Raw genomic sequence first — 18,933 nt, 5'->3', positions numbered from 1 at the left:
TGAGAGGGAAGCTACAACTTGATACTAGGCTAGCTCATGTCTACCTGTTTGTAACTCTAGGGAACTGAGATAGAACCACTTTTACATAGAAATACCTTGCCTTTCTATTTTGTGTGTCTAGCTTAGCCAGAAGGCAGCACCATTTAGTGTTCAGCATCCTGTACCCTATTGAGAGGAATAATTGAGATTTGTTCTGTCCTCTGTGAAGAGAGAAAGCAAATGGTTAGTGCCTTCCTTGTGACAAGCCTCTTTCTCTCTACAGGAAGCTTTAAATGCTACCTTTTAGAGATGCCCCATGTCCTTTCTGCTGCTTTGGGAAATGATGAGAATCCGATGTTCCTTTTGCACAGTAAGGCAGTTACTGTGTTTGCCAGTGTATTGGACATGCTGAGTAAGACATGGGATTTTCTCCCACAGCCAGTTCTTTGACCTTATGTTGTATTCTCATGTAAGTTTTGTTGTTCTTATTTTTGCTTTTGACTCAGTGAAGTGATATTGTGTGCACTGGCAGGCCTAGTAATACGGACAGGGTGGTGGTGGTAGGAATTGGAACTTAATAGGACTTTCAAAAATGGTATGTTCAGTTCCTGGAGATAGATGATGGGCAAATAGGATTAGGCCTCAAGAATGATTCCTCTGCTTTACTGCATTCAGTTTTAAAAAGAAATAAAATTAGTCAACCTATTAAGGGGGCTAATTTTTTGTCTTGGGTCTAGGAAGGCTTGTTACAAGGAAGATGCTGACCTCTTAGCAGACAACAGAACAAATGGGAATGGGTAACACCCATGCAGCAAGGGACAGTTTGGATTGAAATAGGAAAGAACTTTATGACTAAGGGGTAACTAAACTCTAGGACAGGCTAGCGACAGAAGCTGGAGGCCTCTATCTATATCTAAATAGAGCTTAAAATTTTTCTTTGGGGCAACAGAATCTCAATTAATAATGAATTCTAGTATTAAAAAACTACAGGAATCTTTAGTAAAAATATTCACAGCTTTAAAAGCACTCTTATAATGAGACTTTTATTCATCAGAATCATGAAATGTTCTTCCTTTTGACAGGGTCAAATAGAGATTGATGACCAGGTGGAAGGACTCCAGTATCTAGCTTCTCAATATGATTTCATTGACTTAGATCGTGTGGGCATTCATGGCTGGTCCTATGGAGGATACCTCTCCCTGATGGCCTTAATGCAGAGGTCAGATATCTTCAGGGTATGTGACTGTCTACTGTACTCCTTTTTGCAATAAGGGTAGAATTTTCTATAAATTAAGGTTATGAAAAAAGACCAATTTTCTGGAGGTGTAAACTTGGCAGTATTATGGAATGTTAAGGTTTCTGTGTCTAATAGCCATGTGAGATAATAGATGTGTCATGTATATATATCTGTATATAAAATATACATATATATGTGTGTATATAAAAGATACTAGTCAACTTGATGACAAGTTACTGGCTATTTATAGAAATGTGTCAAAAAATAATGAGAGATAGTCATGATTAGTAAAGCACATGCACATATTAGATTATAATTACTTGATTGGACTGTAAGCTCTCAGAGCAGGGACCTGTCTGCCCTGTATATCAATCACTGCAGCCTCAGTAGCCAAGCACAATGCTTGATGCATAAGAAGTCCTAAGTAAACCTGTATCAAATGAATACATTACTAAATACAACATAAAATAATGGTTACACTTCCATGAACAACTTCTTAGAAAAATATGTTAGAAGTAAATACATAAATATCCTTAAAGTTATTAAAGGAATGGGAATTGTGAGTAGTGTTTTTCTTTTTTTATTATTTAAATAAGATGATTTTATCTTACAGCAAAAAATAATTTTTATTTTTTTATTTTTACTTTTTGGTATAATTAATCTATAATTACATGAGGAACATTATGTTTACTAGGCTTCCCCCTTCACCAAGTCCCCCCCACAAACCCCATTACAGTCACTGTCCATCAGTGTAGTAAGATACTGTACAGTCACTACTTGTCTTCTCTGTGTTGCACAGCCCTCCCCATGCCACCCCCCCACATTATACATGCTAATTGTAATGGCCCCTTTCTTCCCACCCCCCGCATATCCCTCCCTTCCCACCCATCCTCCCCAGTCCCTTTCCCTTTGGTATCTTTTAGTCCATTCTTAGGTTTTGTGATTCTGCTGCTGTTTTGTGCCTTCAGTTTTTTGTTGTTCTTATACTCCACATATGAGTGAAATTATTTGGTATTTCTCTTTCTCCTCCTGGCTTATTTAACTGAGCATAATACCCTCTAGCTCCATCCATGTTGTTACCAAGTAGGATTTGTTTTCTTCTTATGGCTGAATAATATTCCATTGTGTATATGTACCACCTCTTCTTTATCCATTCATCTACTGATGGACACTTAGGTTGCTTCCATTTCTTGGCTACTGTAAATAGTGCTGCGATAAACATAGGGGTGCATCTGTCTTTTTCAAAGTGGGCTGCTGCATTCTTAGGGTAAATTCCTGGAAGTGGAATTCTTGGGTCAAATCGTATTTCTATTTTGAGCTTTTTGAGGAACCTCCATACTCCTTTCCACAATGGTTGAATTAATTTACATTCCCACCAGCAGTGTAGGAGGGTTCCCCTTTCTCCACAACCTTGCCAACATTTGTTGTTTGTCTTTTGGATGGTGGCGATCCTTACTGGTGTGAGGTGATATCTCATTGTGGTTTTAATTTGCATTTCTCTGATGACTAGTGATGTGGAGCATCTTTTCGTGTGTCTGTTGGCCATCTGAATTTCTTGTTTGGAGAACTGTCTGTTCAGCTCCTCTGCCCATTTTTTAATTGGGTTATATATTTTGGATGTCAACCCTTTATCGGATCTGTCATTTATGAATATATTCTCCCATACTGTAGGATGCCTTTTTGTTCTATTGCTGGTGTCCTTTGCCGTACAGAAGCTTTTCAGCTTGATATTGTCCCACTTGTTCATTTTTGCTTTTGTTTCCCTTACCCGGGGAGATATGTTCATGAAGAAGTCACACATGTTTATGTCCAAGAGTTTTTGCCTATGTTTTTTTCTAAGAGTTTTATGGTTTCATGACTTACATTCAGATCTTTGATCCATTTTGAATTTACTTTTGTGTATGGGGTTAGACAGTGATCCAGTTTCATTCTCTTACATGTAGCTGTCCAGTTTTGCCAGCACCATCTGTTGAAGAGGCTGTCATTTCCCCATTGTATGTCCATGGCTCCTTTATCGTATATTAATTGACCATATATGTTTGGGTTAATGTCTGGAGTCTCTATTCTGTTCCACTGGTCTGTGGGTCTGTTCTTGTGCCAGTACCAAATTGTCTTACTATGGCTTTGTAGTAGAGCTTGAAGTTGGGGAGTGAGATCTCCCCCCACTTTCTTCTTCTTTCTCAGGATTGCTTTGGCTATTTGGGGTCTTTGGTGGTTCCATATGAATTTTTGAACTATTTGTTCCAGTTCGTTGAAGAATGCTGGGAATGATAGGAATTGCATTGAATCTGTAGATTGCTTTGGGCAAGATGGCCATTTTGACAATATTAATTCTTCCTAGCCAAGAGCATGGGATGAGTTTCCATGTATTAGTGTCCCCTTTAATTTCTCTTAAGAGTGTCTTATAGTTTTCAGGGTATAGGTCTTTCACTTCCTTGGTTAGGTTTATTCCTAGGTATTTTATTCTTTTTGATGCAATTGTGAATGGAATTGTTTTCCTGATTTCTCTTTCTGCTAGTTCATTGTTAGTGTATAGGAAAGCCACAGATTTCTAAGTGTTAATATTGTATCCTGCAACTTTACTGAATTCCGATATTAGTTCTAGCCGTTTTGGAGTGCAGTTTTTAGGGTTTTTATGTACAATATCATGTCATCTGCAAATAGTGGCAGTTTGACTTCTTCTTTACCAATCTGCATTCCTTGTATTCTTTGTTTTGTCTAATTGCCGTGTCTGGGACCTCCAGTACTATGTTGAATAACAATGGGGAGAGTGGGCATCCCTGTCTTGTTCCCGATCTTAGAGGAAAAGCTTTCGGCTTCTCACTGTTCAGTATGATGTTGGCTCTGGGTTTATCATATATGGCCTTTATTATGTTGAGGAACTTGCCCTGTATACCCATTTTGTTGAGAGTTTTCATCATGAATGGATGTTGAATTTTGTTGAATGCTTTTTCAGCGTCTATGAAGATGATCATGTGGTTTTTGTGCTCCTTTTTGTTTATGTTGTGGATGATATTGATGGATTTTCGAATGTTGTACCATCCATGCATCCCTGGGTTGAATCCCACTTGGTCATGGTGTATGATCCTCTTGATGTACTTTTGAATTTGGTTTGCTAATATTTTGTTGAGTATTTTTGCATCTATGTTCATCAGGGATATTGGTCTGTAATTTTCTTTTTTGGTGGGGTCTTTGCCTGGTTTTGTTATTAGGGTGATGCTGGCTCCATAGAATGAGTTTGGGAGTATTCCCTCCTCTTGTATTTTTTGGAAAACTTTAAGGAGAATGGGTATTATGTCTTCTCTGTATGTCTGATAAAATTCCACAGTAAATCCATCTGGCCTGGGGGTTTTGCTCTTGGGTAGTTTTTTGATTACCACTTCAATTTTGTTGCTGGTAATTGGTCTGTTTAGTTTTCTGTTTCTTCCTTGGTCAGTCTTGGAAGGTCATATTTCTCTAGGAAGTTGTCCATGTCTTCTAGGTTTTTCAGCTTGTTGGCATATAGGTTTTTATACTATTCTCCAATAATTCTTTGTATTTCTGTGGGGTCCATCATGATTTTTCCTTTCTCGTTTCTGATTCTGATGATGTGTGTTGATTCTCTTTTTCTCTTAATAAGTCTGGCTAGGCGCTTATCTATTTTGTTTATTTTCTCAAAGAATCAGCTCTTGATTTCATTGATTTTTTTCTGTTCTTTTATTCTTCTCAATTTTATTTATTTCTTCTCTAATCTTTATTGTGTTCCTCCTTCTGCTGACTTTAGGCCTCATTTGTTCTTCTTTTTCCAATTTTGATAATTGTGACTTTAGACTATTCATTTGGGATTGTTCTTCCTTCTTTAAATCTTCCTGGATTGCTATATCGTTTCCTCTTAGAACTGCTTTTGCCGCATGCCACAGAAGTTGGGGCTTTGTGTTGTTGTTGTCATTTGTCTCCATATATTGCTTAATCTCTATTTTAATTTGGTCATTGATCCATTGATTATTTAGGAGCATGTTGTTAAGCCTCCATGTGTTTGTGAGCCTTTTTGTTTTCTTTGTAGAATTTATTTCTAGTTTTATACCTTTGTGGTCTGAAAAATTGGTTGGTAGAATTTCAATCTTTTGGAATTTACTGAGGCTCTTTTTGTGGCCTGGTATGTGTTCTATTCTGGAAAATGTTCCATGTGCAATTGAGAAGAATGTGTATCCTGCTGCTTTTGGGTGTAGAGTTCTGTAGATGTCTATTAGGTCCATCTGTTCTAGTGTGTTGTTCAGTGCCTCTGTGTCCTTACTTATTTTCTGTCTGGTGGATCTGTCCTTTGGAGTAAGTCGTATGTTGAAGTCTCCTAAAATGAATGCATTGCATTCTGTTTCCTCCTTTAATTCTGTTAGTATTTGTTTCACGTATGTTGATGCTCCTGTATTGGGTGCATATATATTTAGAATGGTTATATCCTCTTGTTGGACTGAGCCCTTTATCATTATGTAGTATCCTTCCTTATCTCTTGTTACTTTCTTTGTTTTGAAGTCTATTTTGTCTGCTACTAGTACTGCAACACCTGCTTTTTTCTCCCTGTTGTTTGCATGAAATATCTTTTTCTATCCCTTGACATTTAGTCTATGCATGTCTTTGAGTTTGGGGTGCATCTCTTATAAGCAGCATATGGATGGGTCTTGCTTTTTTTTCCATTCTATTACTCTGTGTCTTTTGATTGATGCATTCAGTCCATTTACATTTAGAGTGATTATTGAAAGATGTACTTATTTCAGTAATCATTGCAGTACTTACTGCCATTGCAGGCTTTAGATTTGTGGTTACCAGAGGTTCAAGTTAGCCTCTTTACTATCTGACTGTCTAACTTAACTTCCTTATTGAGCTATTATAAACACAGTCTGATGATTCTTTGTTTCTCTCCCCTCTTATTCCTCCTCCTCCATTCTTTATATGTTGGGTGTTTTATTCTGTGCTCTTTTCTGTTTCCTTTAACTGCTTTTGTGGGTAGTTGATTTTATTTTTTGCCTTTAGTTAGTATTTGGTTGTTCTGCTTTCTTTGGTGTGATTTTATTTTCTCTGGTGACATCTATTTAGCCTTAGGAGTGCTTCCATCTACAGCAGTCCCTTTAAAATATCCTGTAGAGGTGGTTTGTGGGAGGCAAATTCCCTCAACTTTTGCTTGTCTGGGAATTGTTTAATTCCCTCCTTCATATTTAAATGATATTCATGCTGGATACAGTATCCTTGGTTCAAGGCCCTTCTGTTTCATTGCATTAAATCTATCATGCCATTCTCTTCTGGCCTGTAAGGTTTCTGTTGAGAAGTATGATGATAGCATGATGGGTTTTCCTTTGTAGGTGACTTTTTTCTCTCTCACGCTGCCTTAAATACTTTGTCCTTGTCCTTGATCTTTGCCATTTTAATTATTATGTCTCTTGGTGTTGTCCTCCTTGGGTCCCTTCTGTTAAGAGTTTTGTGGGCTTCCATGATCTGAGAGACTACTTCCTCCCCCAGTTTGGGGAAGTTTTCAGCAATTATTTCTTCAAAGACACTTTCCATCCTCTTTTCTCTCTCTTCTTCTTCTGGCACCCCTATAATTCAGATATTGTTCCATTTGGATTGGTCACACAGTTCTCTTAATATTCTTTCATTCCTGGAGATCCTTTTATCTCTCTCTGCCTCAGATTCTCTGTGTTCCTGTTCTCTGATTTCTATTCCATTAACAGCCTCTTGCAACTCATCTAGTCTGCTATAAAGTCCCTCCAGAGATTGTTTTATTTCTGTATTCTCCCTCCCAGCTTTATCCATTAGCTGTTGCATATTTCTTTGCAGCTCTATCAGCATGGTTATGACCTTTATTTTGAATTCTTTTTCAGGAAGATTGGTTAAATCTGTCTCCCCAGGACCCTTCTCAGGGGTTGTCTGTGTGATTCTGGTCTGGATCAAATTCTTCTACCTTTTCATGACGACAGATGTAGTCGTAGGCAGTTGGTCCATGTGTCAGCTGGGAGAACAAAGTCCCTTCTTGTTTGTTGGTTGCCTTCCTTTTCTGTGAGAATGGCGACCCCTAGTGGCTTGTGCTGGGCAGCTGTGCGCCGAAGGCACCTCTGAGTCTGGCCCGGGCAGCTGCAGAGGATGCTCTGGGCGGTTGCTATGGGCAGGGCCGCTCTCAGACTGCTCCTCTGCTATGGCAGGGCCGGGCAGGAGCAGGGAATGGACAGGAGGTTGTTTATCGCCATGAGGGGCCTCAGAGCTGCACTGCCTCCCAGAAGGTTAGGGCGCCTTGAGTTCTCCAGGATTCCCAGCTGCTGAGCTGAGTGTACCAGGACACTTCTGTCCAGCTGTGAGGCCCCTATCCCTTTAAGACTTTCAAAAAGCATTCACTTTTCTTTTGTCCCAGGGTCACTGGCTGTGGGGACCTGCTTGCAGGTTTTACTTTTCTGTTTCCCTAATATCCAGCACACCACGCAGCGTGTGTCTGTGCTCCTGGTGTGGATGACTAGGGCTGGTTATTTAGCAGTCCTGGGCTTCCACTCCCTCCCCGCTCCAACTCCTCTCCTCCTGCTGGGAGCTGGGGTGAGGGGCACTCAGGTCCCGCCAGGCCGTGGCTTGTATCTTACCCCCTTCATGAGGCACTGAGTTCTCGCAGATGTAGATGTAGCCTGGCTGTTGTACTGTATCTTCTGGTCTCTCTTTTAGGAATAGTTGTATTTGTTGTATTTTCAAAAATATATATGGTTTTGGGAGGAGATTTCTGCTGCCCTACTCATGCCACCATCTTGGCTCCTCCTCCAGTAATTTTTATTTTTAAGAATAAAAATGATAGGGTTTTTATTCTTGCATATATATTCAAATAATATTTATTCATAATAGTCACAAAATGAATTCTGAGAACTGCCATAATTTTCCTGGGTTGCAGCTGTCAAGGAAGTAATTAGAATATTTAAATATAAAATGTGGGAGCTTTAATATGAGGCAGATGTTTAGTGCTTAAATATATTTCATTCATTGTTTTAACTAACAGAGACTTAAAAAAAAAATGACTGCTTTTCCTATATAAAGCTGACACTTCTCACAATGTTTTTTCCCCCTGTAACAGGAATGAATTTACACTGAGACATTCATATGTTCTACTTCAGTCTCCCCTTTTAACAAAGAGGCCCATGTTTATATTTCAACCAGCCCAGGTTAAGGTTTTGGTATGTGCCATGCCTGTGGAACATGAAGCTGACTGGCTCACAGAGTATCAGGTTCTTGACCTTAACGCTCCACTTTGATTTACTGAGTTGCCTGAGACCATGTATGCCCCAGTTGTGGAGCTAAAGCCTAAGGATAATTTTAGCCTGTAAATTAGCAGTTACAAAATCTCATGGTAGCTGTCCTTTTCTGGACCACACTTGACCTGTCACTTGCCTTATGTAGGTTGCTATTGCTGGGGCCCCAGTCACTCTGTGGATCTTCTATGATACAGGCTACACAGAACGTTACATGGGTCATCCTGACCAGAATGAACAGGGCTATTACTTAGGATCTGTGGCCATGCAAGCAGAAAAGTTTCCCTCTGAGTAAGTTCAAGCTTTAAAATTAAGATTAAACATTTAAAATTGTATTTCATAAAAATTGTCTGTAATCATAATGAAAACTCCAAATGCTGCAAAACCAAGACTAATACTTTATTGAACACCAGAATGACATAGCTGTGTTTCTCAAAACAAAATTACAGGCCAATTCATATCATTAGGGTTTTGTACAAGTTATGTTTAAGGCAGTTGCTTGGTCTGAAAGAAGTTTAAGTGTACAGCTGTTTCAAGGTGGAAAAAATTATATTTCTGCCTAAATATATTTCACCAATAATGTTCATGATTTTTATTTTTCTGGGACATGTCATAATTATACGTGTGTGCTAGTGTCTTAATAGGAAATTGAGCACATGATTTTTAAAATTTTTTATTACATGTAGCATTTCATTAAGTATTACTAATTTAATATCAAAAATGTTGAATCCTTATTCTAACATTTCAGTATAAAGAACTTAACATAGCTAATTTTGATTAATTTGAAGGAGTTAAGGGGTTTTCCCAAATACTCTATTTTACCTAATCCTCTGACGTTTCCATTTCTCCAGACCAAATCGTTTACTGCTCTTACATGGGTTCTTGGATGAGAATGTCCATTTTGCACACACCAGTATATTACTGAGTTTTTTAGTGAGGGCTGGAAAGCCATATGATTTACAGGTAAGTCATACATTTTCTAGTTATATTAAGTAGTGACTGATTACTTTGAAATATAACAAACTATGGAGTAAGGCTGAATTTTCAGCCATGGTCACTCACTGCTTAGAGATCTGAATTACAGAGGCACAGTTAATAGTGCCTCTAGTTGGATAAAAATTAAGATTCTGTTGGCGTCAGGCAGAAACTGGCCTATCAGATTCCCTGACCTGTGTGTCTGTCTGCTTTCAGTCTGTAATCACCGGTACGAGGACAGGAGTCCATGCAGTGTCTCCTTTGCTTTTCTCCTTCCTCTCAGAAGGGTGAGGGAACACTACTTGATTTCACTGTTGTAAAAGGTTTTTAGGACCTGATTACATGGTCTTTCAATTTTTTTATTTTATATTGACAGTGCAACGGAAGCCAGCAAGTTACCCACTAACACTGCTCTGTTACTCAAAAAACTTCTTTTAAAAAACTCCTCCTCCTTTGTACCCCTGCCACAGATAATGTGCTCACAAGAAAGAAAAATGCTGCTCTTTCCTTTTTTATTTTTCAGTTGACATTTATGAGATCTTTGTCTACAATTTTCAACAGTTTTCAAGTGTTTTAGTCTCTGGACCCCTTTATATACCACAGAGGAGTTGTTATGTGAGTTATGCCCATCAATATTTCTGATGTAAAATATTAAAACTAGGAAGAGTTTTAAATATTTATTTTTAAATACCAATAATAAACTACATGTTAACACGAATAACATTTTTTTATGGGGAAATAAATGTACTTTCCAAATAAAAAAATTTACTGAGAAAAGGAGCATTTTTTACATTTTGTAAGTCCCTTTAACATCTAGCTTAATAAGGAAGACTCCTGGGTTCTCATATCACCTGGATTCTATGTGCAGTCTGTCATGAAATGTTGTTTTGGCTGAAGTATACAGTAGGTCCCCCCTTATCCACAGTTTTGTTTTCTGTGGTTTCAGTTATCCACAGTCAGCCACAGTAGAGAAGTAGGTGATCCTCCTGACATATTGTCAAAAGGTCATAGTAGCCTAATGCTACATCTCAGTGCCTACCTCATTCATCTCACTTCACCTCATCATGTAGGCATGTTATCTCACCTCATCACAAGAAAAAGTGAGTATAGTACAGTAAAGTATTCTGAGAGAAAGACCACATTCACATAACTTTTATTATGATATATTGTTATAATTGTTCTATTTTATTATTAGTTATTGTTAATCTCTTACCGTGCCTAATTTATAAATTAAACTTAATCATTGGTATCCATGTGTAGAAAGAAACATAGTATATGCAGGGTTCGGTAATATTCACAGTTCCAGGCATCCCCTGGGGCTCCTGGAATATATCCCCCACGGATAAGGGGGAACCTCTGCATGAAGAAAATTCAGCCTCACAGAATATGTAGTTAAGCAATGGGAGGAATATTTTAGCCTTCTCAAATAATTGTGGAGGTAGTATTTTTCTTTGATGCCACACCAAAACTAGACAAGTTTAAAATATATTAGATCTTATACTTCAGATGGGTCTTTTGCCTATGCGTTGGTCATCTGGAAAATACTGGTTCACCATGTTATACCAGCCTTCTAAATGTTGACCCATTTCATTTTACATTATTTTTTAAATCATATGTATTAATATTACCACTGATCTCATCAGAAAAGTCTTTCAGTATTGGGAAGCTCATGAATTAGTAGTGGTAGATGCAAGTTTTCCAAAATTCTAATTTTCACTTAAAAGCTCAAAATTTATCATTGGCAACAAATACTGTCAGTGTTGCCCTCAGAGCAACCAGCTCACATCATTCATTTTTGAGCAAAGGTTTGTCATATACCCAGGTCTGAACCACCATAGTTGTCAGTCATTCTTTCAAGTTAAAAGTGGAGTTCTGTGTAAAAAGTGGCAGCCACGCTTGCAGCTCAGCTGCGCAAGTGCTCTTCCGTTGAGGCGTCCTGTAGTGGAAGTGCTGGATGCGTTCTTCCTGTTTCATCACTACAGGTACTCAGGTTGCAATTTAATACAGTTCTAATGTTTACTGCCATTTAAGTGAAATTGGCATTTTTCTTTTTTACTGCAAGTGGGTGGTTGTGAAAAATACTGACTTCTGGTACAATTCAGTCTCACCACTTTGGTTCATGCTAAGGCACCCGCACTTTTACCCACCATTGCTTTTGCATTATTAGTCCACATGTCAATACAGTGAGTAAAGGCAAGTAATGTTCTAAGAGTAGTTTTGACCTTCTGTACAGATCCCTTGTAAGGGTTTCCAAGGACCCCAGAAGTCTGCAGACCACACTTGAAGAACAATTGGTCTACAGATAAATCCTTCTGTAAACCTAGTGCATATGGGGAATTACAGAAAGAAGAGAGGAACCTTTAGACAGATGTATTTGTGTGATACAGTGGAGAGGCTGTGCTCCATATTATTATTCCTGTTGAAAATCGTGGAAAGCTTTGGAAGGAGATGTTTATTAAATTCTTATTTTTTGTATTTTAACTTTTTTGTTGTTGTTAAGATTTATCCTCAGGAGAGACACAGCATAAGAGTTCCTGAATCTGGAGAACATTATGAACTGCATCTTTTGCACTACCTTCAAGAAAACCTTGGATCACGTATTGCTGCTCTGAAAGTGATATAATTTTCACCTGTGTAGAACTCTGGTATACACTGGCTCTTTAACCAAATGAGGAGGTTTAATCAGTAGAGAACATAGAATTGATCATACATTTTGGTACCTGCCATATAACATCTACTTCTGAAAATATGTTTGGTACCATGCGGTCATTTATAGCTATGGTTAAAAATCTAATATCTTAACCATACACACACAAAATTGAATGACACCTATTTCTAAGGCACCCAGCAATACCATGAGAATTACTGAAAGAAATAAAACCTTAGCACCATGTATCCATACTACCTTATTTTCACTTTTTAATAGCATTATAAACCTCATGAACTTAATTAGTGTATTTTGACAGTATACTTCTGAGTTTGTTAAAATATGATGGTATTAGTGATTGGTTGGTTCAATTCCAGAAACTCTGACTAGTTACAGATTTGGTAGCACTTAAATGTAATTGAATAGCTTATGCTTCATTGCTTGGGGGTGTATCCAGCATGTTATGAACTAATCACTATTAAACCTACGGCTTGACCAGTCATTTATGATTTTCAAGGATTACTTAGTGACCTCCTAAAGACACTTATTTTGTTTCATTCAAGCTCTGACCAGATTTTAGCCAATTAAAACTGTATTTAGTATAAATAGTTCTCTTGGATGATATGACAGAGTGGGTTTCTCCTTTCACATAAAGGCAAGTAACTGTATATGTAGCATGGATTTAATTAGTCTTATAATACTGATAATTACAGGCAGAACATTTTTAATCAAATGATTAGAGCTTAAATATTTGCAGGCAATTTCCTTTAGGAAAAGGAAGAAGTACATATTCACTTGTATTCTTCAGAAAATTTAGTGGTGCCAGTTTCCATTTGGGTATTTTCTTATTAAAATGTTCCAAAGTTTTAGGGCAATGAAAGAGGATCGTGGTGGGGTGGGGGAAATAGGGTGTGGAGAGTGACAGGGAGAGCAGAAGGTGAGGATTCGCTTAAGAACTAAGTAGGAATATAATTTGGCCAAAAATACTCATGAAAAAGTTTGGGAAGTGAAATTTAAACTCCTAGAATGTTAGTTACAGAAGTCAGAATTAAGTGACTCTCTTGCCAGTACATTTAAAGACTAACACTCAGGGAAGAAAAGTTCCTTAGAGTTACCTTTATAATTTAATTCTAATTTTTTTTCTTGATTTTGGAAACCTTAACGAATTCAAGCTTTCTTTATCCTTTTTCAAATTCTTTGAGCATAATTTAGACACTGTGAGCTTAAAATGAAGAGGTTTCCTGACAGCCTCTAGCGCAGCTGATCGTCAGGAAGCTCGGCTCTCTCCTCCAGTGTGCAAAGCATGTAAGCGATCGTGCTGAACGGCCATGACATTTTCCTGGTGTAGCCCTGGCACGTGACTATATGGGAGCCCATAGGCTTCCAGGTGCTGATTGGGATCTGTCCTCTTAGAAACTTGGGGCGCTAGATGTGAGTCTCATTGGAGCTAGTGCGAGAAGGCACCTAGGAGTTTGACCCTTTTTAATCACAAGCCCTGGTATTTGGAACATGTTACCAGTACTTTTAAACACTTCAAGAAAAATTTCTCTTTTTCATTCTCACCACTACAGATGTAGATTATTCTCCCAGAGAGAGCACAGCCTCCATTAGTAAGATGGTGATTATGCGTCAGAGGTGGGAGGAAGTCCAGAAATGGCAGGCTGACCTGGTGGTTCTGTCCTTGGGAAAGGGATTGGGTTTTGCTCTTTGTTTATTTATGTTGTATAAGAGGTACCACAGTTTTCTTCACTGTCTGTATATGTATTGATTTTCTTGTTTATATTTTCCCATTCAAAGATTTGTTTATATTTTTTTCAATGTTAAATTAAATTGATTTGGGTAACTTTTCTTCCCCAAGGAAGTATTTTCCCCCATGACTTAAGTATATATCTGACTATTGAAGGTGGTTTTTGTTTGTGGACTAGTTGGCCTCCAAGAATCTATCCTTATATAATATGCAAAGTAAAACTGGTATACACTGGCTTTTAGACAGCTACTCATTTGAAACCTCCTACCCATTAAGGCTCTTTCTTCAAATTGGCATGTCTTATTTTTACCAAAACAAACCTTAAAGAACATCATGTACCCTTGAATTCACATGTGTTTTCCTTTTGCATCATGCCTTCTCCTTTCCTCTTACCACAACTCTAATTCCCAGTCCCTTAAGTGCCATTCTCCTTCTACAGGGGGGAAAAAAAATACCTGACTGAATTCACATGCGGAAAGATGGCTTGGCTGAATTTGGTTCTTAAAACTGATACAGGAAACATCATAGTCAAGTCAAGCAATCAATCAGTAGAGATCTCATCTAAAACTATTTGTACCCTGTCTCTGGGCAACAACTTAAAAGCAAGCGTATATAAAAGTACTAACAGTTTTGGTGACAGCCAAAGAGCACTAGGCTAAGCATTAAAATGGTTGCATGTGAGCAACCCTTAACAGGTACAGTTGCTTGTATGTTGCTGAACAGTGGGACTCAAAACCTAAGATTCAGCTGGGGTGCTTGCTTGCTAAAAGAAATGCAGGCTTGAACCTCATTCTTAGAAATCTAGGTTCAGTTGCTTTGGGTGGAGACCAGGAATCTGCATTTCTAACAAGCTTTCCAGGTGATTCTAAAGCAAGCCATTTGTGGGCTACTTTAAGAAACTCTTTTGTAGAGAATGGAGTTGGATTAAACAAACAATGGGTGATTTGTACACTGGACTGATTTACAAGAACCTAAAAGAGTAATCAAGACAGCTGCTCATCTGTGATAACTATCGGCCCCTTCTCACTCTGAGAGAAGCAGAATGTACCATTAACTGTATATCCCTTTTCATTTTGGAATGAGGGTGTTTTTCCCCCATGCCCTTCCTGGTTGTTTCCAAAGCAGTATGAAGTCACTATGCAGGCATTACCTTTTAAAGGAACAGGGTACAGATATTGAGGCTGTCTTCTTGCTACTTGTTTTACTCTTTACAGAGTATTTCCCACCTCTTTGTAGACATCGTTCTCTCTTTAGTTGGAATGATTGCTATAAGATCTCACATTATAGAATTGTAAAGTTTTCAAGCTATTAAATCTGATATAATATTATCATTTGTTAGGGGAAGAACCTACATACAGAGAGAGGAGAAAATACACCCATGGCCGCGCAGCCAATTAGTGGTCAGTTGATACTAGATTCCGCCCAGATGTCCTAACTCATGGTAGTTAAATGATATGTAGAAAAGGCAAATTTTTAAAGAAGTATTTATTAATATATTCCTATGAAACATTTTAAAGATAACATAAAATGGTTAATTTTTCCATTCTAAAGTAAATGCTAAGCATGCTTATTAATGAAGCAGTTCTAATTAGTATATTGACATTCTGAAGTTAATTAAAACTGTTACACTAAATGTGTCTTCCTTGGTATGGCAGGGGACGTGGGGATTGGGATATAGAATAGAGCACTTGCTTAAGCCTCGGAGCCCAACTTATATAGCTGTTTGAGCTAAGAGACAAGACATGCTGTATCTGAACTAACATGTAGGTCCATTCCCAGTAGACAAAGGAATAAGGAAACTTCCCTAACGCGACCTTCCCAACCCTACCCAGTCTCACCTATCCATCTTGTGTCCTAAAATGTAGAGACATGTTAATGCAGGGTGCTGGCTCCTGCTTTTCTTACTTTGTCAAGAGACAGCTCTGGGTAATTTCAGAAGTCCCTCACAGAGAGAAAAAGTAGTGTTTGTATGTTTGTTTTTAAATAACCCAAATACAAATTTATGTTGTATTCTGCACAATTGGAGTTCAGGTATTTAATTTTAGAACATGAAGTGCCTGCTGTCTTAAGCATTGACTTGTATGAAAAGAATTGCATGTCTCACTCCAGTAAGTTTATGGGTTTTCTCATTTTCAGCTACATGGCTTTTAATAATGTAAAGTGAAACATTAGTTTTCTTGCATTTTATTACAGGTTCTTTGTTGCAATAAAGATGCTGCTAAAATTAATGGATGTAAATACTCCTGTTTCTCCCATTCCCCATTTGTACAATCTTGCCTTGATTAGTGGCAACTGTGGAGTGATTAATACACATGAGCAAGGTCATGTGCTGTGCTTGCAATGGAGAAGGGAGACTGCAGGGTGATTCCATGGAGTTTCTAGTCTAAACACTAACCGAAAGTGCATCCAAATGCAAAGCAAGCAAGCAGAACACGGCTTTGTACCTGCAAGTGGTTCCCACCAACTAGCAGCTGGTGCTGCAAGGGTAGGTAGTGCTTGGAGCCAGTGGAAAGCACATCCTCCCTGAGCAGCTGGGAGTTGCTTGAGGAAATGCCCCTTGGAGTTGATAGTGGTTTTGCATGCTCTCCAGGAAATTGCAAGAGAGTTCAGTTAACACTTTCTTTTTAGAGGTTTCTTTGACAATTCTCTGGTCTTTTGAAGCTGTATTGGAGAAAGGGTGGGGGAAAACCACCAGATAAACCCCTCTAAAATTAGGAAATTTGAGTTGTCTGATAATCCAGAACAGTCTGGATTCTATAACCCTTTGAAGTATCCAAAATATTGCATGAGTGAGTGGAGGTGCATTCTGGGGAGGACTTCGGCTTTATTAGATTTTCAAAGGGATGATGATGATCCAAAGAAAGAATCACTGCTGTATTATGTATAAACATAATGCATAATACATAATAAGCCAACATACAGTTGGGCTGTATTATGTATAAACTTTTAATTTGTATACAAAAATTATTAGAAATAAAGACCTTTAAACAGGGTAATGATATAGACAAGTGCTTCCTAACTTTCCCACCTCAGGACACAAAAACAGACATTTGTATGACCCTGGGATAAACTGGGTTAACCTGTTGAGGCTGCTTGCAGTCAGAAGTAACTGAACAGGCCTCCCCAAGCTCTAAAAAGATTCAGTATATGAATAAACCTATTTATGGCATGGGCTGGGAAGCTTTCTATAGACACCTTTGTTTTCTCTAACTCAGCCTGCATTTATTACTAATATTACTAATAAAAAATCAGCATTCGACCCGGCCACAAGCATCCTGTAAGAACTGTTGGAGGTACAGAGTTCCCACAGGCTCTTAGGGTTCCAGTGCTCCAGAATCAGCAGAGCAAGAGTAGAAACAGCTACAGTATGAGAATCTCATAACCATAATTTTATTTTGGGCTTAGAGTGGTTTGGGGAATTACTAGGGTTTGAATGTTCATCAGCATAGTTCTGGCTACAGATCTGGTGCCCTGGCCCTGCCACCCTGGAAGAGGTTGTGCTCCCAGTGAAATGGATTAGATTCAGCCCCAACACAGGCAAAGAGACTGTTTAGTTTGCTGGGTGTCGTTTACTAAAAGATGCACTCTCTGGCTCCCAAACTCAAGTCCTTGAAGTTTGGAGAAACAATAAGCCAGGATAATTGTCCTTAGCCTGTCCCAGGAATTCCTGCCTCTCCATCGTTACTGGAAAAGCACTCTGCAGTAGTGGTATAGTCTGCTTTGACATCCTAGTCACAAGTGACGAGAAGGTCATCTGGTCAGGTAGGTTCTGCAAACCACTACTGCTCTAGAAAACAAACTCTCCATGTTGGCTTGGTTTCTGCACCTTTATGGTCACGGTTGCATTGTCGGCATGTGTGTGGATGCTGCAGGATTCAGCTGGGAGCCTAATGATAAGTGTCCTCCCCATTCCTAGTGCTGACCCCGCCTCGGTCTAGGACCTATAATATGCTGGATAACTGCAGCAGCTCTAACTAGCCTGCCCTGGAGGTGAAGGTTCAAGAATTCCAAGCGACTTCAAAGCAGTTCTCAACTTGCATTCAGCAAATGTTAGTGACACTCATGTGCCAAGCCTCTGTCAGACCGCGAAAAAGGCAAGAGGAGGAGGGCACAGCCCTTGCCCGCAAGAGGTTCTCAGGGCCAACCTCACCTCCAACCCCTCTGGCACACCCATTAGGACACCGGCATCCTCATAAAGGCATGGTGAATTCTCACTTCCCTGCTCCAGCTCTTAATCAGATCCAAGTTGTGCCTGACATTCAAGGCCCTATTTGACCTGACCTCATCCTCACCGAGGCTCTTCCCTCTCCCACAAACATCCTGAGAGTTTCATGTTTCAGTTAGCAGAATGCATACTTTGCAGGTAGGCCCAGGTTCCTCTTGGCACCCTACAGAGTTTTTTGTTGTTGCTGTTATCATTAATCTACAATTACATGCAGAACATTATGTTTACTAGACTCCCCCCATCACCAAGTCCCCCCCACAATCCCCATTACAGTCACTGTCCATCAGCGTAGTAAGATGCTGTAGAATCACTACTTGTCTTCTCTGTGTTGCACAGCCCTCTCTACCTATGCCCCCCCACATTATACATGCTAATCGTAATGCCCCCTTGCTTTTTCCCCACCCTTATCCCTCCCTTCCCACCCATCCTCCCCAGTCCCTTTTCCTCTGGTAACTGTTAGTCCATTTTCTTGGGTTCTGTGTTTCTGCTGCTGTTTTGTTCCTTCAGTTCTTCTTTGTTCTTATACTACACATATGAGTGAAATCATTTGGTACTTGTCTTTCTCCACCTGGCTTATTTCACTGAGCATAATACCCTCTAGCTCCATCCATCCATGTTGTTGCAAATTGTAGGATCTGTTTTCTTCTTATGGCTGAATAATATTCCATTGTGTATATGCACCACATCTTCTTTATCCATTCATCTACTGATGGACACTTAGGTTGCTTCCATTTCTTGGCTATTGTAAATAGTGCTGTGATAAACATAGGGGTGCATCTGTCTTTTTCAGACTGGGCTGCTGCATTCTTAGGGTAAATTCCTAGAAGTGGAATTCCTGGGTCAAATGGTATTTCTATTTTGAGCTTTTTGAGG

At 39.0% G+C, this 18,933-nt stretch overlaps 1 protein-coding gene across 4 annotated transcripts in view; it reads left to right on the top strand.

Moving 5' to 3' along the window:
* The window catches only part of DPP8 (dipeptidyl peptidase 8), an 82,784-nt gene extending 66,721 nt beyond the window's left edge, over positions 1-16,063 (top strand). For 2 of the 4 annotated variants that reach the window (XM_037010009.2, XM_037010010.2), the window contains 4 exons: positions 1,062-1,214; positions 8,615-8,757; positions 9,318-9,429; positions 11,942-16,063. In XM_037010009.2, coding sequence (XP_036865904.1) covers positions 1,062-1,214; positions 8,615-8,757; positions 9,318-9,429; positions 11,942-12,064 — 531 coding nt within the window. In that variant the 3' untranslated portion in view covers positions 12,065-16,063. Of the gene's footprint in view, positions 1-262; positions 449-1,061; positions 1,215-8,614; positions 8,758-9,317; positions 9,430-9,964; positions 10,057-11,941 lie in introns of those variants that run through there. The other 2 variants (XM_073212016.1, XR_005059015.2) reach the window with 2 other exon arrangements.
* The last annotated feature ends 2,870 nt before the right edge of the window (positions 16,064-18,933 follow it).

This window comes from Manis javanica, chromosome 8 (assembly GCF_040802235.1).
Source record: "Manis javanica isolate MJ-LG chromosome 8, MJ_LKY, whole genome shotgun sequence".
Lineage (NCBI taxonomy): Eukaryota > Metazoa > Chordata > Mammalia > Pholidota > Manidae > Manis > Manis javanica.
This window is presented reverse-complemented; position numbering and strand designations above follow the sequence as displayed.